The 27,806-nt window shown below is 43.5% G+C and overlaps 2 protein-coding genes across 2 annotated transcripts in view; both read right to left on the bottom strand.

Moving 5' to 3' along the window:
• Window positions 1–27,806, bottom strand: part of LOC309550683 (uncharacterized protein) — a 3,164,715-nt gene that overhangs the window by 2,362,705 nt on the left and 774,204 nt on the right. The window contains exon 23 of the mRNA XM_082251018.1: window positions 11,727–11,862. Within this exon, the coding sequence (XP_082107144.1) occupies window positions 11,727–11,862 (136 nt within the window). The remainder of the gene's footprint in view (window positions 1–11,726; window positions 11,863–27,806) is intronic.
• LOC309550734 (uncharacterized protein) overlaps window positions 1–27,806 on the bottom strand; it is a gene marked incomplete at its 5' end in the record, with an annotated part of 87,757 nt that overhangs the window by 31,845 nt on the left and 28,106 nt on the right. The gene's annotated exons all lie outside the window — the stretch shown is intronic.

Here is a 27,806-nt window from a genome sequence, read left to right as displayed (position 1 = left end):
TCCAACAAGCTGCGACTTCCCCCCTTCAAATGTCCTTTGGTCCTCCTCCCAGATCATGTCTACATTTACACAGCTGTGAGAGCAGGAACCCATGGGAACATGCTCTTTACATAATCACAAGCCTAGGCACTGGTCAAGTGATCTCTGATAATCAAGATTTTTCACTACCAATGCTAAATGTGAGAGCTTTGCACTAAGGCTGTTTTTTTTTGTGAGCCAGCAGTTGCCATTTCCCAACTAATAGTAATATATCCTGACCCATGCAGTGGTCAGCCGAGGATTGCCCACTGACAGGTGAATGTAAACATAGGGGGAGGGATAGTATAAAACAAAAAAGATAAGGTTGTGGTGTCCCCCAAAATTTATACCAGATCCTTATGGTTTAGTATGAATTATAGGAGGAAACCCCATGCAAAAAAACATGGGGGGGGGGGGGGGTCGTGGCTTCTGAAATGACCATAGAGACATGTGATCCTATATAGAAGGATCACAGGGGCTCTGTGATTATTCCAAGGAGAAGGACGGTCAGCCGTGTTTACACCAGCCGACCGTCCTTCTCTCTCAGCGGGGAGCAATCGCGGGTGTCAAGCGGCAATCGGAGCCACCTGTCCACTGCATTAGCTTCCCCCTAGCCTCCTGCTCGCGAGCACCGTACAGTTACAGCGATTCACCTGGGAGCGGCTGCCTGCCGCAGTACATCTGCGGCGGGCGGTCATAAAGCGGTTACAGTGGAGCTCCAGGCTCCTTCAGAAAAAATTAACAGTTAGCAGCAATAAGTACTGTAGTTGCTGATTATTAATACTTGGACACTTACCTGTCCATGAACCCATCGGTGTATTCACCCAAGCCGAATTTCCAATCGGCTTTCAGGTGCTGCCGCCACCATCTCGGCCTTGCGGCTTTGCAGCCGGTTCCCTACTGCGCATGCGCGAAGCACGCTGTACTTTGTAAATGGCCCGGCGGTGGGGGAAGGAGGGGGGGCAAACTTTCAGCTCAGTTTGCCGTGGTGAGCTCAGTCAGAAGTGGGAGCGGGTGCCTGTCAAAATCTGACACATGAAAGTTGCCAAATGTGACTCCTGTGGGGGGGGGGGGGGGAGGCAACAAAGCAGAGCTTCCCCTTTTGGGTGGAACTCCGTTTTAAATATTGGGGGTACCCTGGCAAGGCACCTTGTCCCCATGTTGAGGAGCACAAAGACTCTGTAAGGAAAGGAATCTGGAAGCTACCTTTAGAGGTGAGGAGACCCCAGATATCCATCTTTCTTTTTTATATTTATCATTTTATTTTAATTTCAAGGAAGGTTATTTACACAGCACACTATCATACACAGAATAAGGTTAACCAAATACAGAGTCATTATCTAATACAACTTTTTCTTATCTCTGAGATCTATTACGATCCTTTCTCGACTCATTTTCATTCTTTTAATAGATATTTGACCGGTGCAAGGTATTGTCAAGAGAGCAAGTCTCCTTCTCTATTCCTACTCATACCGTCCTTACCTCTCTTCCATCCACTGGACGTAAATCAAATGACCCTCAACTCTTAAGTTATCTTGTTTCCACCTCATCTTTCTGGCCGTTCATCCCCTTCCCTTCCCCCTTTACCTCCTCCACCTTCCCTCCCTCCCCTCCCTCCATTTATACCCCCTACTCATACACTTCCATACATACACCCATACTTCTCAACCAAAGCAAGCACGGAAAGAAAAAGAAAAGAGAAAAAAAAAAATATATATATTAAAAAAAAAAAGGGGGGGGCCCCTTCCTCCTCTCCCCCTCCCTCTCCATCCACCTCAAACTAATTAGGAATTCCCATCTCCCAGGACTTCCATATTCTAAGATGACGGGCTTAACAATTGTCTCCCCACATCCAAAGCTACAAATAAATTCCACTTTCTCCATATCAATTTATATTGTTCCTGTTTATGTTGTGAGGAAAGCACTAACCTGCACCAACGGAGCTTGTCTCTTTCTCCAATGTTGGGGTATACATGCTCTTGCAGCATTCAACATGTGAGGCAATACTGATTTTTCATATTGCTGTACTGACAATTCTGATATCTGTAACAGGCAGAAGGCAGCATCTCCCTCAATTTTATGATCTGTTATTTTTTTAACTATATTTCCGATCTCTGACCAGAATTTTTTTATCCCCGGGCAGGTCCAAAAAATGTGGAATAATGTGCCCTCTCCTTCTTCGCATCTCCAACATCTGTCTGACTCTTGCGTATACCACCTATTTAGCTTATCTGGTTTATTGTACCACCTAGTTAAGATCTTATAATTTATTTCTTGAATTTTGGTACATTTTGTTGGTCTAAATATTGCCCTGAATATCCTCTGTTTTTGTGTTTCCGTTATGTTCATATTTAGTTCTTGTTTCCATCTTTCCAGCCATTTTAATCTTGGCTGGCTTAGTGGTGTAATCAATATTTTATATAAGCTAGATAGTGGCCGTTCTACCCCCCCTGCTTTCTCACATAATTTTTCAAAGGATGTCAATGGTTTCTTAAATTTTCCAGGATCAGGTAATGTCTCCAGAAAATGCCGTAGTAGGCCATACGGTCCCTCCTCTTCTGTTAACCTAGCGATTGTGGGCCACCCCTGTTGATTCACAAAAGACTTAATGCTTTCTTGCCCTGTTTCCCTTAATTTTTGAAATGTTGTCTGTCCAGGCCCGGTGTAAACTCGGGATTCCCTAGGACCGGGTACAGCGGGGACTCTGTTGTAATTAGATTTTGTCTCAGGGACTGCTGATAGCCTATCCTTAATGTATTTCCCATTAAAGGATGTATCTTTAAAGTTTTAGGGAGCATCTTATAACACCAAATCGCTCTTTTCAGTGATACTGTGGTCTGGGCTTGTTCTATTTGGACCCATCTTTTCACTTCCCCCTGATGCCACCAGTCCAGAACTCGATTCAAATGAATAGCATGATAGTACCTGCGAAGATCAGGAACTGCTAATCCACCCATGTCTTTCGGTAGTGACAAGCTATTACGAGCTATCCGCGGCTTTTTCCCCGCCCATATATATCTACCAAATATCCCGTTTACAATTTTAAAGAAGCTATTCGGTATTTTGATAGGGAGCGCTCTCATTATATACAAGTATTTTGGTAGAATATTCATTTTTATTAAATTTCCTCTGCCAAACCATGACTGGAGACCTCCTCTCCATTGTTCCAGCGTTTTCTTTGTCTCTTCAATCAGGGGGATTAAATTTAACTCATAAACTTGGGTTAGGTTTGCCGTTATATACGTTCCTAGATACTTCACAGCTTTCTCTACCCATACGAATCCGAAATTACTCTTTAGTCTAGCCTTGTTTACCTCTGCTACTCCTACTCCCAGCGCTTCAGATTTCCCATAATTAATTTTAAAATTAGATAATTCTCCATACTGTTTAAATTCCTTCAACAGTACCGGGATCGAGATTTCTGGCTCTGTCAATGTAAACAGTAGATCGTCCGCATACGCTGCGATTTTGTATTGTTCTTTCCCTACTGTGACACCTTTTATATCCGGGTTAAGTCGGATTTTATTCAAAAAGGGTTCTAGTGTGAGTGCGAAGAGCAGGGGGGACAATGGGCATCCCTGTCTTGTACCATTTTTTATGCTTAAGGGTTCCGATAATACCCCGTTCACTTTTACCCTTGCTGTTGGATTAGAATAAACCCTAGATATTCTTTCCCGCATCATTTCTCCTACTCCTATGTACTTGAGCACCGACTGCATAAAGGCCCACTCGACTCTGTCGAAGGCCTTTTCTGCGTCGGTGCTCAGTATAACGCTCGGTGTTTCTGTTTTAGTGACTACATGAATCAAATTTAGAACCCTCGTTGTACTATCTTTGGCTTCTCTCGCAGGCATAAAGCCCACCTGATCGAGGCCAATTATTTTCGGGAGTACCTTTGCCATTCTTGCCGCTAGAATTTTTGTGTATATTTTTAAATCTGTATTCAGAAGCGATATGGGCCTATAACTTCCACAGCTCGCTGGGTCTTTACCCTCTTTTAGTATTAATGTTAAATAAGCTGTTAACGTGTCTCTAGACAATGTCCCCCCTGGTCCACTTTTGTTGAACAGTCTTTCCATGTATGGTCCCAAAATAGGGGCCAATACATGGAAGTACTGTGGTGTCAATCCGTCTGGACCTGGTGCCTTACCTTTTTTCATATTTTTTATTGTCTGCTCTATTTCCTCCTGTGAGATATGTCTTTCCAGCTCCTCTCTCTCTTCCTCAGTGATTTTGGGTATTCCCGACTTAACTAGATACTCTTCCCTTTCTTTCTGTGTTTTTCCCACTTCCGGTAAATTATAAAGTGATGAGTAGAAGTTCCTAAACTCTTCTGTTATTTGTTCTGGTATTACTTTCTTAATACCTTCTGGTGATACAATCTGTGGTATATATGATCTTGTCTTTTGGTTCTGGATAGATCTTGCTAGGGTCTTTCCGCATTTGTTCCCTGACTCGTATATAACTTTCCTTGATATTTGTGTAGCGGCTTTGGCTCTATACTGCATTAGATCTAGTATCTGCTTTCTTACCACACTCAATTCTCCTAATGCTGTATTTACCTTTTTCTTTTTATGCTCAGTTTCTAGTATTTTCAGTTTATCTAATAATGTCAGTAATTGCCTATTCCTTTCCCTTTTTATTCTTGCGCCATGCTTAATTAATATCCCCCTTATCACTGATTTGTGTGCCTCCCATAGTGTGCCAATGGTGCATCCAGGTTGGTCATTGCGGTCGAAATAATCTTTAAGTTCCTTCTGTACTTCTATTTTTACTTCCTCTATCTGTAACAAGCTTTCATTAAGTTTCCAAAATCTTTGTTTCATAGATTCGACTGTAGAAGCACTGTAGACCATAGAGATCATTGCATGGTCTGACCATAAAATGCAATCTATGCTCGTACTTCTAACCGCCTGAAGATGGGCATGTGGCACCAGAAAAAAGTCTATTCTCGAGTAACTCCCCTGTGGGTATGAGTAAAATGAATATTCTTTTTCAGTTGGATGCTGAAGACGCCACACGTCTATTAATTGTTCCTTATGCAGCGTCTTCATCATCCGTCTTCCTACCACTCCAGAGGCCCCGGATTTCGTTCTGGAGGTATCCACCATGGGGAACAATGGTGTATTAAAGTCCCCCCCTAAAATCAGTTGTCCCTGAGAGAAATCTCTGAGTGTATTTAGTGTTTTGGCGACAAACCTATCCTGCTGTTTATTAGGGGCATATAAGGTTGCTAGTGTCATCCGGGTTTCCCCCATTTTTCCTTTTAAAAAGAGAAATCTACCGCTTTCATCCCCTAGTTTCTCCTCTAGCTGCCATGGTGTTTTGCTATCTATTAATATCGATACCCCTCTTGATTTTGACTGTGTGTAGGTTGCATGATAGATGTATGGAAATGCATTATTTTTCAAGTATGGTAATTTATCTGTTTTAAAGTGCGTTTCCTGTATGAACGCTATGTTTGCCTTTACACGTTTAAGTTCTGATAGTAGTATCCGCCTTTTTTCAGGTGTATTTAACCCCTTTACATTAATAGAGACAATCTTTATATTCTCCATTTCGAACTATCCGTTATGAGGCAATCAGTGGATAGAGTAGATAAGAGGTGGGAGATTCCCCACCAAGGGGTCGAGGAGAGGGTGAGAAGAAAAAGAAGAAAGAAAAAAAAAAAAAAAGGGAAAATTACACACGCACACCTCTCTTCACAACACTTGTCACCAATCCGCTAGTCACTCACTTCACCTTTTGTACTCACACTCGTCTCTATCTTTTCCCCTCCTACCCTATTCCCTATGGATCCCCCCCTCCAGGGGAGATTCAACACTCACCCTGGTCGGGGCCCACAGGTCGGATTTTAAATCCTTCCAACACACGGCATTTTACTGCCACAGGTGTGTTCTTAACTTTCTAGGGGACAATGCCCAAAACGGCCATCCATGTCCTCGCTCCTCCCTCCCTACTCTACCTATCCCTTTATATATCTTTTATCTCCAATACCGTCTTCTTTCCTCCTCCCTCTCTCTCTTCTCATTATCTTGCTTCTTCCTAGACCTTCTCCCTTGCCTTCTTTAGCCTCGGTATCCTCTCTATCTTTCTCTTCTATTAAATTTCTTCCTTCTCCTCCTAGTCTATCTTGGAGCCTTAATATCTGACCATACCTTCCCCCGGGGAACACAAAATATAAAAACCCTGATGGGGGTGACAAAAAAAAAAACCCAATTATATCGTATGGAAAGTACAAGCAAGCGAAGTTCCTCCTCATGTTTAAATATGTTAACAACAAAAAAAAAAAAGGAAGGGAGAGGCGAAGAACAAGGGGTGGGAAAGGGGTGGGAAACCCCTCCCAGTGTATCAGTGTGTGAGAACCCTGATGGGGGTAAAAAGCCCCAGTTATATTGTGGAAAAACAAAAAAAACACCCTCCCTGTGTAATATCTGTGAAGAAGGAAAAAAAAAAAAGAAAAGGGGGGGGGGGGAAACCCCTCCCAGTGGTATCAGTATGTGAGAACCCTGATGGGGGTAAAAATAACCCCAATTGTCTCGTGTAAAAACTAGTGAAAACCCTCCCCGTGTAAAAATATGTGCAGAAAAAAAAAAAAAGCAAGGGGAGGGGGGTCTTTGCCCCCTTTCCCTTCCTCTCTTCCCTTCCTTACCCCGCCCAGTGTGTCAGTGTGTAGCAGACCCCTAATGGGGATAAAAGAGAAACCCCCATTGTCTCATGTAGTGACTGGAAAAAGTCCCCGTGTTGGGATATGTGCAAAGGAAAAAAAAAATAAAAAAAAAGGGGGGAAAACCCCTCTCAGTGTATCAGTGTGTAAGAACCCTAATGGGGTTAAGGCCCCAAATGTATCTTGTAAAAACGAGAAAAAACCCTCCCCGTGTGCAAATATGTGCAAAAAAAAAAAAAAAAGCCCCTAAGCCCCCTATATTAACAGCATTAAACAAAATTAACATTTATAGAGGAGGAAACATGTATGTCACATAAAATACGAAATTATAATAGACAGTCCACTTAGATTGATTTTTACCTCCCAATTGCCATCTTGTCTATCCCCATGTCCCATACCCACCTGGGTCCCTAATAGCTGTTGATACGGGGACAATTATCTCAACAAGAAGCCGTAGCTCAACACCCACCTTATCCATTGTCCCTGTATCAATTTCAGCCAGCTGCAACTCCAGTCAAGCAGAATCCATAATAGCCCGTCAACAGACTTGTATAAAGTACTCAAAATTTCTACTTGAGTAAAAGTACAAGTGCTCGATCAAAAAGTGACTTGAGTAGAAGTGGAAGTGCTCGCAGAAAAAGTTACTTAAGTAGAAGTACTAAAGTATTCAACATTTTTTTTACTTAAGTATTGCAAGTAGTTTTTTCAAAAAATTTGCTACTTAAGTACTAAAAGTAAAAAGTACCTGTAGTTTTGAAAAAAAAATTCTACTCAAGTGCTGAAAGTAAAAGTACAAGTACTGTGTTATGTAGTTATTAAAGAAAGAAGTCAAAAGTTTGAACATCATATTGTTTTTTATTATTTCAAATGATTTATTCAAATGATTAACCTGTATTTGTTAGTAGTTTCTTGATGCACTTTAAGCACTGTAGCCCCATTTATTTGTTTGTGTCATATTTTCTTTTTATTGGAAAGATTTGGTATAGCAGCTTTTATTATACACAGCCTTTATTTTCATATGCGCTGATTTACAAATGACATTATACACATTTTTTTGAGCTTTATGCAACCTGCCATCTACTGTTCTGGCAGTGGTAATTTTTTTAAAAGTAACGAGTAACTATGCAGCACAAAAAAAAAATATCAAAATATCGGAGTAGAAGTATTGAAATCATCGAAAAAATGTAGTGAAGTAAAAGTAGAAGTAGGAGAAAAAAATTCTACTCTAGGAAAGTACAGATACCGCATTTCGGTACTTAAGTACAGTACTTAAGTAGTTCTACTTCGTTACTATACATCTCTGCCCGTCAAGCATCTCACATTCCCTTCAATACTTAAAAACGTATGTGTCTAAACTTCACTAGGGGGTCTCCTTTGGACTCCACCATATACACAAAAAAAAAAAAAAGGGGAAAGGGTATCCCAGCCCCCTACATTTCATCATGAAAAAAAGGGAAAAAAAAAGGTAAGGGAGGGGGTAATAAGATCCCCATCAAGCCCACATCCCTATCCACATCGTATCTTGATAATCCAAAATAGATAATAATAGGCCTCTATGTTTCACTGTGTAAAAAAAAAAAAAAAAGAGGGCCCCTCCATTTCATCATAGAACGAGAAAAGGGAAAAAAGGGGGGTAATAAGACCCCCATCAAGCCCAAATCCCTATCCACATTGTGTCTTAATGACCCCAAATGGGTAATATACAAAAAAAAAAAAAAAAAAAGGGGAAAAACTACAGAGAAAAGATTTTTTGCTTTTTCTGTTTATAGATTCCCTATGTGGGTTGCTACTCTATTCCCAGAGTCTACTAATCTTAGGCCCCAACCTCTCTCCTCCCCCTATCTATCGAGGATTTGTATATTCTCTCGGCCTGGTTCCCTCAATCCTTCCCAGACAGTTTGGGACTTCCACCGGTGGGGTTCCCAGAAAGTCAAATAGGGCCGCTCTATCCTGAAAGCCACGCAGAGTAAAAAATCGCCCATCATTATTAAATGTTACTGTGAACGGGAAACACCATCTGTAAGAACATCCTTTTTTTCTAGCTAGTTCCAAAATAGGTTTCAGTATAGCTCTTCTCTGTAGAGTCCCTTTAGAAATGTCCGAGAAAACCTGGATAGACATCCCCTCCAATTTCCATCCTCTAGTATCTCGCGCCATTTTCAATATCAATTCCTTTTGAGCATAGTAGTGTACTTTGCAGATTACGTCCCTTGGTTTTTCCTGGTCTCTTTTCATGAAGCCTGGTACTCTATGTATTCTGTCCAATTCTACCTTGCCAGGGAAACTTGACCCTAGGATGTCTTTAAATAGCCTATTGACTGTTCCTTCCAACTCTGTGGCTTTAATGGACTCCGTTAATCCTCTGATTCTTAAATTGTTACGACGACTACGATTTTCCATATCTTCGATCTGTAACTGTAACTTAGCATCTCTTTCCTCCTGTTGTTCTATCTTTTTCTCCATCATTGTTAGCCGTTCTTTTATTGCCACGATCTCTACACCCTCCTCCCTTTGTCTAATGGATAGTGCCTGTATCTCATTTTTAATAAGTTGAATTTCTTTTTTATGGGTCTCCTCTACTCGACCTATTAGTTGTTCCATGTCGGATTTAGTTGGAAGTGAGCTAATCATGGCTCTAAACTCCGCTATTTGCACTGCCCACTGGTCGTTTGGGAAGGGTGTACTCTTATCTATCTGGTTTTTGGCATTAGATCCCAGCTCTCTTTCCCCTATGGGTGACGCGGCCCCTGAGTCTATAATATCACTAGAGTCCCAGTCCGTTTGTGTGTCCCCCATCTCCGCCATTTTGTTTGCTGTTGTAGATTTTTGGCTTGTAGACAAAAATTTTCTTATCTCTCCTTCTGGTTTCCCTGGATTATTTACAGCGCTTTTTTTGCCTTTCCGTTTTTTTGTAAGGGTCATATTAATTCTTTACCTTACCACGTGTAAGCCAGAGGTGTCTGACCAGGGGCTCCACCAATCTCTTTCCACTTTCTGGGGTGCTATATCCTCTCCTGTATGTCTCTTTCTTCTCTTAATTTATATGCCTCTCTCCATACGCTCTTCACATCACTTTCGAGCTTCTCTCTGTTTTAATATTCTTGTTACGATATCTCTATCTCCTGCCGGTTCCCTCTTACTCCTTGGATAGTTCCAGAGATTTACTTCTATTTATCAGTCACCACCTCTTCTTAACTTCCTCATGTCCTTCTACAGCTGATATATCAAGGTTTTTTCTATCCACTTTGTTCAATGGCATGTTCAATGGCATATAATAGTTTCAGAGACAATATAGCACTCCACTCACAGTTTGCTCGCTTCTCTCCTCCTCGGGGGTCTCTCTCTTTAGGGGGTGTAGCCTTCCAGGTCCCTTGCCGGTATCTGGGTCTTGCTGAGAATTCCCTCTGCGTTTACTGCCCTCTTGTGGCGATGGCTGTGCCACGCAGCTCCACTCTCTTACTCCCCGCCGACCAAGAGGCAAAAATCCCCGGCGAGATCACGGCCAGTTCCTCCCAGACCTTAGCCATCTGCCCGGCGGGTCGGGGAGAGCACGGTAGGAGCCGCTATTGCCCTCGCTTTGGACCAAGTGTCTGCAGCTCTCCCGTTCCACGCCGCCTCGCTCCGCCCGTCAGCGGCGTCTCCCACTCACCGCCTCCACACCGTGCAACCAACCCGCGAGAGTGCTTCCGGGCCAGGAGGTATGCCGCGATCGGCGGACAGGACACCGCCGTCCGCTAATAGAGAGTATGGGGAGAGGGTCCGACCGCTTGCTCCATCTCTATCCCGCCGTAGTGCGGGTTTTCCCGACTACCTTCGGGTAAGCTCCTGAGTAGGGAGGGAGTCTGCACGCGAGGCTCACAGAACGCTACCTCACATGACCGCTTCCGGGCACGCCCCCAGATATCCATCTTTCATTCATTGTGATTGACACGGATATGTATTGCTAGGCAACATGATTTGTAGGAGAAAAATGGGACTTTTAAGGTAGCCACCAATAACCCCAAATGCAAAATAGGTGTTGTTGGCTTGTGACAGAGAGACCCCTAAATTCGGGAGACACCAGAGCGATATCTGTGATGTATGGGATCTTGGCCCTCCTTTTTATCAGGACAGGAGTATCGGGGGTCCCCCCCCTCTTTTTGTTTCTCCATCCTATGGCTCTGGATGCTCTACAATCTCCTTCTTCCATTTGGAAGCTGGTATTGACAGGATTCCCTGAAGAAGCTACAAGCGAAACGCGTAGCGATGGTGTGATCCTTCGAGATACCAGTGAAATCCAGTCATTTTGATATATTCATATATGCTATATGTTTATACTACGGGTATTTCTTTAGATATCTCTCGCTCACTACCTAGGAGAGAGTTTGCCTTACAATGGGCAGATATATATTCTATATGTATTGATTGTATGTAATTAATCCTTTAATGATGTTCCAATAAAATGTAAAGACTTTTTACCAAACATGAGTTTTTTCTCCATGGGGTTATTGGTGGCTACCTTAAAAGTCCAATTTTTGCTCTTTTCTCCTACAAATTACATATGGGGATGTGGAGCCACAATTTATTGAGTCCTGTCTCATACAATTGTGTTCTCTGGGCAACATGACAGACAACAACAATTTTACGTCATGGGACATGAGTCTACAGGTTTTTTTTCCATTACGGTTACTCATTGAGGGGTCAGTTTCTAGGAACTACCCTCATTTTAAAAGGGGGCTTCCAGATTCCAACAAGCCCTCCACCTGCAGACCCCCACAACCAACGGGCTAGGGTTGTGGGGAAGAGGTCTATGTCCTTCTCTACTTGGGGACAAGGTGCTTTGCCAAAGGGTTCCTCCTCAGCAAGGTACACCCCCTCATGCTGACCCCAGAATCTACATAAATCATGTCTGAGTACATACATTGTGTCTGCAGCACAGGGAAGGGTGTTTATCTAAGAGAAAACAAGTTCTAATGGCTGATATCACATCTCTTGCCTGACTCTGGACCAATCAGTGTTCAGTAACAGAGCAGAGATAAAGGAGGAATATATTATGGCTCACCTGTGCTGATCTCTGTAGGAGTGTCCTCCTCTATGACTATCCTCATTATTCCAGCCTCCTCCATATATTGCTGATCATCCCCCACATACGTCTCTTCTACTTCACCCTCAACTTTCATGTTCATCAGATCTTCACCCTAAACCAACAGAATGGCAGAAAATAACATCTGTAACATAGAAGTATTTATGATGTGAGATCACATAGAAAATATCATCTTGTAGAGTCCACACATCGTCTCCACATGTCAGAGTGTTCAATCACTTCATGTTCCACACCCTCAACTCCACCCACCTGATGATGGTGAGGGATAATGTAACCGTCCTTGTTTACATTTAGAGACTCCAACCCAATCATCTCGATCACCCAATCCTCCTCCTCCTCTTTTATTTCTTCTTTAATATCAACTTTAGATGATATTCTCAGGTTTCCACTCTGAATATAGAATAAAAATGACATTAATTGTAACAATGCAGATAATGTACAGATCATAATGATACTATCAGTGATTGTTCCTCATCTACCTGATGATGGTGAGGAATGGTGTGACCTTCCTGTGTGGAATCCCGGGAATACAGAGGACGGGGACATCTCTCTGGTGGGTTCCCATTACTGGATCCATCTGTAGGAAACACACACACTGACTGAATACATTGTTTCTATGTGTTTATCAGATGATGGGGGATCTAGGTGGATCCTCCGTACTGCTCTCTCCTTTACAATAAAGTCTCCTCTTACCCGGTGATGTGAGGGGCGGCTGATTGTCCATCATGACGTCCTTGTAGAGATCCTTGTGTCCTTCTAAATACTCCCACTCCTCCATGGAGAAATAGACAGTGACATCCTGACACCTTATAGGAACCTGACACACACAATGATACAGTCACCATCCAGACACATCCCTTGTCTGTTACTGGATAATGTCCCAGAATTCCCAGCACCGCTCACCTCTCCTGTCAGCAGCTCCATCATCTTCTTGGTGACTTCTAGAATCTTCTGCATGTTGTGTCTCTCAGGTTTTAGGGAGTCACATGGAGGCACTGTGATGGTCATCTGATCTCCTGATTTCACATGAGGAATACGCTGTATTTAAATTAAAAAAAAAAAAAGGTAATATTTTTTCACATTCCCAGAATCCTCCTCACCTCTCTGGTCATGTTTGTCTTTTAATAATAGAAAAAGAAGTGATGTCATGTGACCTCCCAGAATCTTCCTCACCTGTCCGGTAAGCAGGTAGATGATCTCCAGGGTGAGGTTTAGTATCTTCTCAGTCATGCGATTCCCGTCCTCCTCCATCCTCATTGATGTGGTCATGTGATCTATGCAGGTTTCCCTGTAGACGGAGAATTATCTGCACTGTATTGGTTGTATAATATTAGAATGGGGAAGTAGGGGTTGAGAAGCAGAGTAGATTGGCTGACACTAGAGTGCCTACATAAATATCTACATCACCACTGACACAGTGTTCAGCTTTTCATAAACTAGAACAAATATCGCACATGCAATATCTTCTGCCTAATAACAATATATGGGTGTGTAGACTATTGCTGATCTTTTATCATATAACGTTTGCATTATTTCTATACCTGTGTGTAGATCGATATTCTGGCTGCAGTAGTGCTTCTCCTCATAATGATTTCTGGTTGATTTATTAGTAACTCCTTTATTTGGAGATGGAAAGAGAGCTCTTTACTGGGGGGTGGTTTTAAGAGAATTTAGGCTGGGGGTAATTTCTGGTTGTAAACTGGCCTGTGAGATATAAATTCCAGAACACTGCACCCTTTGTGCAATACACCCCTAAACTGCACCATGAAACTCGGCACCCTGTGTATAATTCATTCCTGAGCCCTACACCTTGTGCATAACATACTCCTGGAACCTGCACCCTGTGTGTAACGTACTCCTGAACCCTGCACCCTGTGTGTAACGTACTCCTGAACCCTGCACCCTGTGTGTAACGTACTCCTGAACCCTGCACCCTGTGTGTAACGTACTCCTGAACCCTGCACCCTGTGTGTAACGTACTCCTGAACCCTGCACCCTGTGTGTAACGTACACCTGAACCCTGCACCCTGTGTGTAACGTACTCCTGAACCCTGCACCCTGTGTGTAACGTACACCTGAACCCTGCACCCTGTGCGTAACGTACACCTGAACCCTAAACGTCACTTACTCCTGAACCCTGCACCCTGTGTGTAATGTTCTCCTGAACCCTGCATCCTGTGTGTAACGTATTCCTGAACCCTTCACCCTGTGCGTAACATACTCCTGAACCCTGCACCCTGTGTGTAACGTACACCTGAACCCTGCACCATGTGTGTAACATACTCCTGAACCCTGCACACTGTGTGTGTAACATACACCTGAACCCTGCGTGTAACATACACCTGAACCCTGCACCATGTGCGTAACATACTCCTGAACCCTAAACGTCACTTACTCCTGAACCCTGCACCCTGTGTGTAATGTACTCTTGAACCCTGCATCCTGTGTGTAACATACTCCTGATCCCTGCACCATGTGTGTAATGTATTCCTGAGCCCTGCACCCTGTGCGTAACATACTCCTGAACCCTGCACCATGTGTGTAACGTATACCTGAACCCTGCACCCTGTGTGTAATATACTCCTGAACCCTGCACCCTGTGTGTAACATACACCTGAACCCTGCACCATGTGCGTAATGTACTCCTGAACCCTAAACGTCACTTACTCCTGAACCCTGCATACTGTGTGTAACATACTCCTGATCCCTGCACCATGTGTGTGACGTATTCCTGAACCCTGCACCCTGTGCATAACATACTCCTGAACCCTGCACCCTGTGCATAACATACTCCTGAACCCTGCACCCTGAGCGTCATGTACTCCTGAAGCTTGCACCCTGTGTGCAACATACTCCTGAACACTGCACCCTGTGCGTAGTGTACTGCTGAACTTTGCACCATGTGTGTAACATACTCCTGAACCTTGCACCCTGTGTGTAACATACTTCTGAACCTTGCACCATGTGCTTAGCATACTCCTGAACCCTGCACCCTGTGTGTAACATATTCCTGAACCCTGCACCCTGTGTGTAACATACTCCTGAGCCCTGCACCCTGTGTGTAAACCCTGCATCCTTTGTGTAACATACTGCTGAACACTACACTCTGTGTTTAATGTACTCTGGACCCCTGTGCATAATGTACTCCTAAACCCTTCACCCTGTGTGTAAAGTACTCTGGAACCCTGCACCTTGTGCGTAACATACTCCTGAACCCTGCACCCTGAGCGTGACGTACTCCTGCACTTTGCACAATGTGCATAACGTACTCCTGCACCTTGTGCATTATTTACTCCTAAACCCGGCACTCTTGGTTTTAACAATTCCCTTTAAGACTTGTGGATTGTGGTGGGGGGGGGGGGGGGGAGTGGGTTGCTGGGCCCCTGTTCTTGTGTACAAATAAATAATACACTAATATGCAGCACTTTTTGTACATTACAGAGTCCTCCTTTCACAGGCAGGATTAGGACAGCCCCAGGTATGTTATTTAAAGGAACTGGACATTTTTTATGTTTCACTGTAAGAAATTAAAAAAAATCACTGCTCCTGGCCAAATGTAATTCTTTAAAAATGTTTTGTTTGCATTGGTCCATGTTCCCCAGGGTAGTGACCCCAATCCCCCCCCCCCCCCCCCCATACTATTCTTGACAACCACTTGCCTATAAACCCAGAAAACTGGTGTTTTTATTGTTTATTTGACAGATTCAGCTACCATGGATATCAATAAGGTTCAGGTTTGGCATTCGAACATCTTTGAAGTTCACAGAAGAACACTGTAACTGAACCCAAGACTGTTCATCTCATCCCTAGTGAGAAACAGACATCTCCCCTTAAATAACCCCCATCCCCCCATCTCCTACCCTCTAGCAACAGTGGTATAATCATAGACTGATGGATGGGGTGAGAAGGTGAATGGTGGGAAAGGTGACAAATCTCCAAACTGAGGAGAATGTTCCAGTCCCGTAAGTGGGGAAATGTTCTGACTCTGAAGGGGTTAATCTAGGTTTCCACACTATATATGTGTGTATCATCATCTGCTGGAGATAAAAGACGTCACAGTGACTATGGAGGAAGAGGACGGACATGATGGGGGGGGTAACTGGGTGTAAATAGAATATAAGATCTTATTACCTCATCTGCTGCCACTTCCAGCGATGTCTTCTCTCTACTTCCTCCCTTCTCACCTTTCACTCGGAACTTATTTATACTTGACATCACTTCCTGTCTCTACCTGACATCACTTCCTGTCTTGGTAGACGTGAGATCACCACCTTGTGGAACTCAGAGGAACTGCAGCTCCGAGAAACCTTTCACACTATGAACACGGCCTCGTCATGATTTCCAAGTGTCTTGCGGGTTTCCCCACATTCAATTCGCATGTCAGGAGATGGTTCACATATCTCCAGAGCGGCTCCAGTACAAATCTCACAGGAGTCCTGTGCGTCTTCTGGTCTGTTTCAGGTCCGAATTCAGCCAAGAAATTGGACCTGAAACAGGGATGCACCCAACCTGCTGTGAGCTGCTCTTTACGGCAGTGTGCCCAGCCTAAGATATTGCAGGACAGTCCGTCGATTTTGGCTACTCTCCCATCGAGTCCTCGTCCTGTAGGCTCCAGGACACTGTGCAGAGTACCACTACTATTTCTTTATACTGGCTTTTGAAATTCACAAATGCAGCAATTAAGAAATTGAATGAAAGGTTTATCACTGGGAAGCTCTTTTTGAAAGATGAACAATGCATTTTATATACAACTACACTTTATTACCAAAAGTATTGGGACGCCTGCCTTTACGCGCACATGAACATTAATGGCATCCCTGCCTTAGTTGGCTCACCCATTGCAGCTTTAACAGCTTCAACTCTACTGGGAAGGCTGTCCACAAGGTTTAGGAGTGTGTCTATGGGAATGTTTGACCATTTTTCTAGAAGGGCATTTGTGAGGTCGGGTCATTTATTATAAATGTTTCATTACATTTGAAAATGTTTGTTTCCATTGATTTATACAAATGGTTGTGTTTCTATGCTGTAACCTGGGGTAGCTCTGGAATGACCACCAGCCAGTTTGGTAAAAGCAAAATAGTTCATTTATTTTAATCGCAGCAAAACAAAAGACAGCTTACTTCAGCCTAAGTAAATAAACAGTCCAAATCCTGGTATTGGTAATTAGTCCCACACAGGGGTCAGGCTCCTGCAAAGTAAGGGTGCCAGGCAGGCCACACAGGGGGGTTAGCAGCCCGTGTCTCAGCTTGTCTGAGAGCTTCCACTTGCTACACAACTTGTGAGTCTCTCTCTCCCACTCACTTCCTTGACACAGATGCTGATTTCCCTCTGCTGCCTTTCAAGCCTTTTTGGGGCCAAAGTACTGGTAGTCAGGGTTTGAAGGCCCCCCTTCCTCCCCAAGTCTCTTTGAACCTTCGAAATCCCGGGTCCCTGATATAAACGTAACAATCCAGAGAGTGCTGGAAGTCAGTCCTCTCCAGCCGAACCCAACCCGGGACACCTCACCCTGCATGGGTAAGAACCCCTGAGTACCACTTGAGCTCTGCAACTGTCTCCATTAAAGGGACCACAACTCAAATATTGGGGGGAATATATCTGCCATCCAGGACACATTCCCAGTGTCCTGTACAATGCATATACATATATACGTATGCATGTGTGTTTGGGCTTAGGGTTGCTACACCCTAATGTAATAGGCCACACACACTTATGCTGGTGACTGGATGTCTATACCATGTATATGTTCATTAATAGAGATTGGCCAAACGACCTCCAGTTCGGGGCAGAACTTTCAAACTTCGCATGAGTATGAGACCCGAACTGAAGAAATCAAAAGTGCCCAATTTATATGCAAGTAATTAGGCACACAATGATTATGGGGTCCGGGTACTGTCCTGGGGGACATGTATCAATTAAAAAAGGGTGGGGAAAAAAATAATTTTTAAATGAGCAGTGATTTACTGATGCTTAATGTGAAACCATAAAAATGAGAAATAACATTAAAAAATAATAATATAAATATAGTACATGAGGGTCCCCTTAGTCTACCTGTAATGCAGCACATCTGTACCGTGTATAGAACCTGCTGCAGAATTAATTGTATTTATAAAGCCATAAAAATTACATTTTCCAATAAAGCTTTCTTTGTTTTATAAACAACGGCTTGGGGAGCCAGTCTGTGTGATGAGGCCACAATTTAGTGCACCACGAACAAGATTAGAGATTGTTTGGATAAATTCTGGTTTCTCTTTAGCAGACTTTGGATAGAAGTAACAGGTACGGAAAAATTGGGCTTTGGGTGTTGGTGGTGCCTTCACACCATAACCCTATACAGATACTCTTGATGAAAGCAAGAATTGGCCTGGCTGTCAAACATTGAAATGATATGCACTTGGCAAACAGTGGTGGAAAAATTGGGCTTTGGGTGTCTGTGGTGGACAAAGAGGCAGAATAAGCTGCTCTGGCAGCTATGTTGGACTGCGCACTAGTCTCTGCTTGGGTGATGGAGAATGAGGATGGTTTAGTAAGCCAATCCCCCACTTCCTCTGCATGCTGTGGCTGCATAGCATGGGCAACATCACTAAACAGAGGAAGTGATGCCCTGCCTGAGGACTGACCATGTCCACCTTTGCCTGTGGACACCTATGCTGCTGGTCCCCTCACAGTGCCATGGGAATGTCTGTCAGCCTCTCCTTGTTGGCCTCCCAGATGTGATGGGGGGAGGGGGGTCGCTTATTAACAAAATGTAATAAAGATGTGGAAATGTGTACGTAGATGCACTTTAATCAATGGAAAGTGGTGTTTGCTGCATTTTAACCTGAGTACTCACTACACAGACACACTCCAATGACACTACAATATACTGCAGTAAAACTGCACTAACGCACAGAAATATACTGCGTTAAACATACACTAACACACAGAAATATACTGCGTTAAACGTACACTAATACACAGAATTTTACTGCGTTAAAAGTGCAGTAATGCACAGATATACTGCGTTAAATGTGCAGTAACGCACAAAAATATACTGCATTAAACATACATTAACACACCAAAATATACTGCAGTAAACGCGCAGTAATGCCCCATACACACGTGCAGATTATCTGCAGACTTTTGTCTGCAGACTTACCAAAACCATATAATATGAGGTCAAACCTAAACACTTTCAATTTGTATGCAATCCGGCAGGCCCTTGCACTACATAGAAAAGGTAAGTCTGCAGACAAAAGTCTGCAGATAATCTGCACGTGTGTATGGGGCATTACACACAAAAATATACTGCGTTAAACGTAGACTAACACACCGAAATATACTGCGGTAAACATGCAGTAACACACAGAAATATATTGAGGTAAACGTGCAGTAACACCCTAAAGTATACTTGGTTAAATGTGTACTAATGCACAGAAATATACTGCGGTAAACGTGCAGTAACACACAGAAATATACTGCAGTAAACGTGCAGTAACACACTGAAGTATACTGCGTTAAATGTGCACTAATGCACAGAAATATACTGCGGTAAACCTGCAATAATGCACAAAATAATACTGCGTTAAACGTGCAATAACATACTGAAATTTACTGTGGTAAACCTGCAATAATGCACTACAAAATAATGTGGCAAACGTAACACACTGAAATATACTGCAGGAAACCTACCCTGACAAAATAAAATGACACTCACACTGGACTATCACTAGATTCCTACTAAACTAATATTCTACACTGACAAAAGAATCAGAATAGCACACTAAAGCCAGGGCCGGCGCTCCCACTAGGGGAACTAGGTAGCCACCTAGGGACGCACTGCTGCCTTGCAGGCTGGCACAGATGGATGGATCATTCATATTGTGCATCGGGCCCGGCACCACACTGCAAGACTCAATGTCTCCACAGGCATATTGCTAACTGTCGGTGTCACTTACTGTGCAAGTGTGCAGGCCTTACACGGACAGGGTCATCTGTGTTGCATGGCTTGTGTGTGAATTCGATTGGTTTGGATTGATCTTGTTTGCTCCCGCCAATCAGGATCACAAATAGTATTAGGCTGCAGCCCAGCAGTGTGCCAGGACAGGTGCTGTGCCAGGCGCTTTCAGCCAATGAGGTGCTGAGTGCCTCAACGTCATTCGCTCCCACCTACAACAGGGGAGCCCGCAGTCCCTGGCTGTCCCACGCGGTGTGGTTGTAGAGGTGAGAAGAGAAGGTAAGATGGGAGAAGAGATGGCGACGGACAGACCAGTGTGTAGTTATGAATCATAATATCGTAGCTGGTAGCAAGTAGCTGATCTTGCCTAGGGCACAAAATAGTCTAGCACCAGCCCCAACTATAGCACACTAACTCTTCTATCTCTCTCCACGCCAATATCACACTACAAATGACCACAATGGAGAGAATATTTTTATAGTGTGGGGTGGGTCTAAGAGCATTAAGCCAATCAGGGCTTACAATGCACTGTGCAGCAGCGCAGTGCATTGTGGTCGTTCAGCAGGTCGAACGCCCTGATAATTCGGTTGTTCGTCGAACGGGCATACAGCCAATGTTCAGCCCGTACTCATGCTTGGGCTGAACCATTCGCTCAACTCTATTCATTAAGTCTGCCACCACCCTAGACTTTTGGATAAACAAGCCCAAAATGAACATGCTAAAGACTTATAAGCTACTGGAAATGCAGTGTCAGGGTCACTGGCCCTAAAGAAAAAAGGGGCAATTGTAGCATATGACTTTAGTCTACTAATGAAAACACAGTTCTCTTGGCCCATCTCTCATAATATTCTCACAAAAATATATTACCCCTTGGAGCCTAAGCCTATTTCTGACATTTGGTGCTTACAAGTTAAAATCAGTATTTTTTTGCTAGAAAATTCATTAGAACCCCCAAACATATATTTTTTTTAGCAGAGACCCTAGCCATCGTTGCAATATTTTATGTCACACGGTATTTGCGCAGCAGTCTTCCAAATGCAATTAATTTTTGGAAGAAATACACTTTCATGAATTAAACAAAAAAAACAAATCAGTAAAGTTAGCCCAATTTATTTGTATATTATACACTGCCTGGCCAAAAAAAAAAGTTGCCACCAAAAAAAAGGTCATACAGGTTGGACCGCCTTTAGCTTTGATTACGGCATGCATTGGCTGTGGCATTGTTTCGATAAGCTTCTGCAATGTCACCAGATTTTTTCTGTCCAGTGTTGCATTCATTTATCACCAAGATCTTGTATTGATGATGGGAGAGTCGGACCACTGCCCAATGTCTTCTCCAGCACATCCCAAAGATTCTCAATGGAGTTAAGTTCTGGACTCTGTGGTGGCCAATCAATGTGTGAAAATGATCTCTCATGCTCCCTGAACCACTCTCACACAATCTAAACACGATAAATCCTGGCATTGTCGTCTTGGAATATTCCCTTGCCATCAGGGAAGAAAAAAATCCATTGATAGAATAACCTGGTCATTCAGTATATTCAGGTAGTCAGCTGTCCTCATTCTTTGGGCACATGCAGTAACTATCCAATTACTGCATGCTTAGTTTAGTTAGTTGCTTAGTTAATTCCAGGTGGCGACTTTTTTTTTGGCCTGCAGTGTAAAAGATGATGTTACGCCGAGTAAATAGATACCTAACATGTCATGTTTTAAAATTGCGACAAACTACGGTACTTAAAAATCTTCATAGGCGACGCTTTAAAAAATTATAATGGTTACCTGTTTAGAGTTATAGGGGAGTTCTTGCGCGAGAATTATTGCTTTCACTCTGACGATCGCGGCCATACCTCACATGTGTGGTTTAACCACCGTTTACATATGTGGGCGCGACTTACGTATGTGTTCGCTTCTGCGAGCGAGCTCGGAGGGATGGGGCGCTTTCAATTTTTTTTTTCTTATTTATTTTATTTTATTTATTTTTACACTATCCCAAGAGATCATTGGGCCACCTGTCTGGGATTCACCCGGACAGTCCAGATTTTAAATCATATGTCTGGGTTTCAGTTCTCTTAAAATCCGGAAAAAATCTTAAAACAGGAATGTGGCTCAGAACAGAGATTGACAGGAGGGTGAGGGGGCACTATGTGTGCCGCATTACTATTTTCTGTGGAGTACCCAAAGGTGTCCCAGGTCTGTTACAGTCCTATAGTGCCTAGGTGTTGGGGTTTGGCTTGAAGAAAAAGTGGCAACCCTAGGGGGGGATCAGACACCCTGGCCCGATCTGCCACTGTCCGGGACAGCCTCAGCCTGGGACATGGGTCTGAAACCTGTGAATGTCCCGGCAAAATCGTGACTGTTGGCAACCATAGTAAGTAGGGAAATGTTCTGACCCTGAAGGGGTTAATCTAGGTTTCCACACTATATATGTGTGTATCATCATCTGTAGGGATGGGCCGTGTGTTTGAGTCGAACATAAGTTCGACTTGAACATTAACTGTTCGTGTATTCAGTGAAATGGGGCTTTAGGCGGGAAATTCGCCGGCCGATGAGCATCCCATAATGCACTGCGCTCTTGCAGTGCATTGATTGCTGATGATTGGCCAAAGCATGCACCTGACCTGTATGCTTTGGCCAATCACAGCACAATGTCCTGTCAGAGCCATGATTGGCCAAAGGCAGAGTGCTTTTGGCCAATCATGGCACAGGGGCTAAGTCCACGCCCCAAACTATATACAGTATCTCATAAAAGTGAGTACACCCCTCACATTTTTGTAAATATTTTATTCTATCTTTTCATGTGACAACACTGAAGAAATTACACTTTGCTACAATGTAAAGTAGTGAGTGTACAGCTTGTATAACAGTGTATATAACAAGGGGGCCCCCAGATCCTGGCCCCCTGACATGTGATTGGGTATCGGGTACATAGTACCCCTACCCATTCACCAAAAATGTGTAAAAAAAGTAAAAACCACAGTAAACAGTTTTTGACAAGTCCTTCATTAAAAAGAAAAAAAAAAATAGTGTCCCTCGTTGTAAATCCATCGTCAATCACGACGCCCGCTGGACCTGAAAAATAGAAAAAAAAAAATGCTTCACCTCCTAAGGGGCTACCCGCCCTTTGCCCGCTCTTAGGCTTTGACAGCTCATATATAGGCAAGGGGCGTGGGCCACCCGGCTACGTCACCTGGTGGCACCGCCCCTTCTGACGTCACGTGGCATATCATATGTATTCCATAGAGTTTTCCTGTCTCAGTATGAGTGGGATTACCACTTTGTGGAGCTCAGAGGAACTGCAACCCCCAAAAAAGTGTCAAACTATGAACACAGCCTTGTCGTTGTTCTCAAGTGCCCTACATATTGCAGGACAGTCTAAGGATTTTGCCTACTGGCCCACTGTGTCCTCATCCTGCAGTTTTCCGGACACTGTACAGAGTGGCAGTGAGGTGATGATTGCTGGAACAATCATCTGGGTTGCTGTTTGAAAGCTTTAAAGGTCTCTCTTGCATATAGCTGATGCTTTGGCTGAATAGAGAAAAGCACCCATTAGGCAGCATGTTTATCTTACATGAGTCTGCTGGGGTGTGAGTTCAACCTAAGCATGCTTCTCCAACTATGACCCAACCTAAATCTAAACCTTGTGCATAAGGAGCATTATGGAGACTATTAATCTGCTCATGCACCTTGTGTACCCTCAGAATATTTCTCCCTAGCAAGAGGAGTATTTGGACATTAGGATCAAGTACCAGGATCTTGTCTGTTAAGGATTTCAGGTGAGGGAAATGCTGTGCAATCTAGGGGGTTGACATTTCTGACCTGTCATTAAGCATCATGTCACATTCAATGAGATTGGGAAGTTGTACAGTATGTTTGTGTTTTCCCATCAACAGACTGAATAGTAAAGTTGGATGCCCTACGCTCTGTTTTTTCCATAGCACCAGAGCATGTTTGTAGCGTGTAAGAGAATGTTTACCACCAATGTTGAAGACCTTAAAGAACTCTGACTTGGCTAATGAAAGATAAGTGCAATGTTTGCGGAGTCACGCAGGACCCCTTCATTAGGCATGGGGGATGCCTGGCGAAGGTGTCCTGCGTGACTCCGAAACCTTGCACTTATCCTGATGTGATCCCTTTGCAATAAAAACTTTCTTCGGACTGCTGTGCAAGATCCATGGTGTACTGATGAATACGTATGCTCATCTGTGATAGATCCAGTTGGGGATCGCTGCAGCACTCACAACAGATGTGCCTATATCCAGGAAGGTGTGCAACGGGAATATGAACTACTTTGATCATCTAACATTTTCATACATTTTCACAAAACAGTCAAGTTTGTTAAAGGGGTATTCAGTCACTATTATTATTATTATACAGGATTTATATAGCGTCAAGCTTTACAACAAGAAGGCAGACAAAACAGTTACAATACAATTCAGTACAGAAGGAATCAGAGGGCCCTACTCGTTAGAGCTTACAATCTAGAAGGGAGGGTCAAGTGAAACAAAAAGGTAATAACTGTGGGGGTGAGCTGATGGAGAAAATGAAAGTACAGTTGTTAGGTGGCGGACAGATAGGCTTCTCTAAAGAGGAGGGTTTTCACGGGATCGTCAAAAAGCAAACAGAGTAGGAGATAATTTGACAAATTGGGTTAAGGAGTTCCAAAGGATGGAAGAGCTATAGAAAAGTCCTGGAGGCGAGCATGGGAGGAGGTGACGAGGGAGCTAGAGAGCAGGAGGTCTTGGGAGGAACGAAGAGAATGATTAAGTTTGTATTTTGAGACTAGGCTAGTGATGTGGACCTCATCCTTTCTGCATATACCCCTGTACACTTGGATACAACAGTTGATGGGGTAGGTTCATCTTCCTCTCTGCCTTGCTCTTTTTTGGCTACTGGAGGCTCTGTTGCCCAAGGGGCTGGACCTGGATACAGTGCCAAGGTATGCAAGGTATAACTATTAAACTCTCTTCATCTTATATGGACCTTGCAGATAGTATTTTCTTTCGGGTAAGCTTTACGTTCATCAGTGTGCTTGCTTCTGAATCCACAGCACATTGACAGTGGGTCCATGGACTTCTTTTGAGAGTTGGTAAGCTGTAAAGCTGCATCAGTAGCTGACACTTCTGTCTTTCTGACTAAAACTAATGGTCTGTTACCATGCTTTGCACCTACCTTCTATATGTTTGCTGGGTCGTTTCTAGTCTTTGCTTGGTTGACAATAAACCTGGTAAAGAATAAAACCTGGTAAAGAAGACATAATGATCTTCCGTATCAGTCTGTATATGCAGTAAAGCATGCTTGTTATACTCACTGTGCAACCTAAGGGGCTAAGCCTCTGCATTGTGTAAAAAAGCTGTTTGATACTGTATGCACAGATCCTACTCTTCTTCCACGGACTCGAGAACATATCCAGATAAGACAGAGCCTTTGGAGTCAGGCTGCACATGCTCAGTTTGGTGTGTATTGCTAGATAGTTGTTTTTCTGCCGCCCTTTGAATCTGCAGCACACGCATACAAGCTTTTAGCTCTGTTTTCTGCTTAATCAAGTCAACTTCTTTTGAGCATAGAAGAACTTTGCTTGCACTGCTTCTGCAGGGCCAAAAACACATAAAGTCCTACAAGGTCTCAAATAAACAGGAACTTCTCCACAACAAGTTGCACTGTTTCTGCCTTCGCTCTTGCTCTGAGACCTGCAGAACTGATTGATAATCTGTTGGAATGCAATGACTATCTGGAGCTTGACATGTGGGAACTGGTCTCTGAATTTCGATGTGAAATGTCCATACTCATATCTTTGTAGCACCCTCCTAGGTAGGTGCTAGGTAAAACATATCTGTGACCCTGTTCTGCTTACCAGCAGGGTTTGATCTGTTAGTTAGCCTGTCACATGTTTCCAAGTGTGATTCACTGGGTCTGAGGGAGTGTCCCCACTGTAGCCAATGAGGGAGCTCATTTTACAGTGGAGGAAACCTAGCCAGTGGAACACTCTGTTTTATGTCAGTTCCAGTGGGAGGGCATTCCTGCAATGCATCCTGGGATTGCACATAAATAGGAGGGGGGCATGTGACAGGGTGTCTTTGGGCGGGAAGCCAGGTCCCAGGAAGAGGGTGGCAGCTGTCTCTCCTCCTGTTGCTGAGGAAGGTGGTCCAGGCAGTCAGCCTAGGGACTAGGGGTTGAGCTGTGTTGCAGAAGGATCCAGTGTGTGCTGACCAAGTGGAGCTGCTGGGCAGAATACTTCTGGAAAAACAGTGTCGTGAGTACTCAAGCATCTGCCCAGGGGTCTGCCTAAGTGAGAAGACCACTCCAGAGGGGTCAAGGGGATCCAGGAGTCAGTTAACCCAGGGGTCTGCCTAAGAGAGGGGACAACTCCAAAGGGGTCAAGGGGATCCAGGAGTGTTACAGTAAAGGAGGTGCCAAGTTGTTAAACCCTGAAGATTAGAGGGTAAAGGGGGCGCCAGGAAGGGCCCTGAAGTTGCTCAGCAGTGCAGTCTACTATTAAAAGTCAGCTACCTCAGGAAGAGAGTACCATAGGAAGCTAATAGGACTCTTTCACAGTCAAAGGCAAAGTAAAGTAAGCGGCCTAGCCGTGACTAGCTCAAACAGCGTTAACCAGTGGCAGTCAGTGTTGACCAGCGTCAATCAGCATTTTCTATATCGTCCCTGCCTATTGTGCATAGTTCAGTTTAATTGGAGTATCCAACTCATCCCTTCTCCTATCCAAGTTCCAAATAAAACATAAAAACCAAAGAAACTGGACTGGTCCTTGTCTGAGGTAAAAACACTTGGAAACATGTCTGAATGTTCTACTGTTGCTAATGGTAACCCAGGGGAACCCGCACTCAGCAGCTCCCATGGGAGTAGTTCTACATGTTGATCCATGATGTATGAATTAAAGTGGAGTACTATCCTAATGAAGCTCCTTTATCTTCGCCTGTTTATACTGTATATATATATATATATATATATATATATATATATATATATATACTGTATGATAAAAATTATACACCCTTAATTTCTTTGTAAGTGGGCAAACTTACAAAATCTGCAGGGGATCAAATAATTATTTTCCCCACTGTATGCTTTTTTACTGTATTGTCCAACTAAATCTTAGCTGACCCCTGAAGAAGCCACGTGATGCGGAAGTGGCGTAACGCGTAGGGACGCTCGGACCGGAAGTGACGCACGTTGCGGAAGTGAGGACTGCGATCCCACTCCGATGCTACTATATGCGCTTATTTTATTCAACAAATGTGAGTGTTTTTAACCTTACTTAAATAAAGCACCCCGTTTTTCCATGACATACTTGCACTATTTCGAGCCTTTGTTTTTAGATCCACTGAGTCCGCTGGGAGCCTGGAGAGGGAATAGGGAGCCAACCCACCCGCAGCAGCCCAGATATCTGGCCCTAGTGGAGCACGGTACAGGATTGGAGAGGAGACCCCTGGATTAACTATAAGGCCTTTACCTTTAGACCTTGAGGTGAGCTGCTAGAACACTTAGAGGGGCTAAGGAGAAGCACCCCATCACCCCAAGCACGGTGTTAGGTGAAGGAGCAGCACCTGTGAATAATTTCCCCCACTTTGAACACTTACCTTAATCATTTGGACTATATTTTCACCCAGACTGTTATTTTTGTGGAGCACAGAGGACACTTTATTTTTTCTTAATACATTTATTTATATGCACTTGAGCACTTTATCTGTCACTATTACATTATTAGCACTATAAGTGGTGTTTTATTCCTTCATTTATTTATTACTTTTAGAGTGCCGTGTCAATATTGTAGTACTGTGTAATTATTTATTCAAGTACGGATGCACTTTGCAGTTTTTATACATAGCACCTTATTTATTTATTTAATCACCCATACATGCTATAGTTCCCTCCTTTCAGTGTAATAGGCAGTATTACTTAGCACAGTTCATATATTTATCTACCCAGAAGCGCAGTACCCCCCACCTGTTTATGAGTTTGACACTGTATGGTTATCAGTTTTGGTACTAGCAGCTTCAGGGATCTACACCAACCCTTGTAAATCGTTCTCCCTAGACAGCGCAGGACTCACTACACTACTTAGCTGACAGGTAGCTAACAAAACTGACAAA

Source organism: Pelophylax lessonae, assembly GCF_965119305.1.
Source record: "Pelophylax lessonae genome assembly, chromosome: 3".
Classification (NCBI taxonomy): Eukaryota; Metazoa; Chordata; class Amphibia; order Anura; family Ranidae; genus Pelophylax; species Pelophylax lessonae.
The sequence above is the reverse complement of the archived record's forward strand: the minus strand, read 5'-3'. Positions and strand labels throughout refer to the sequence as shown.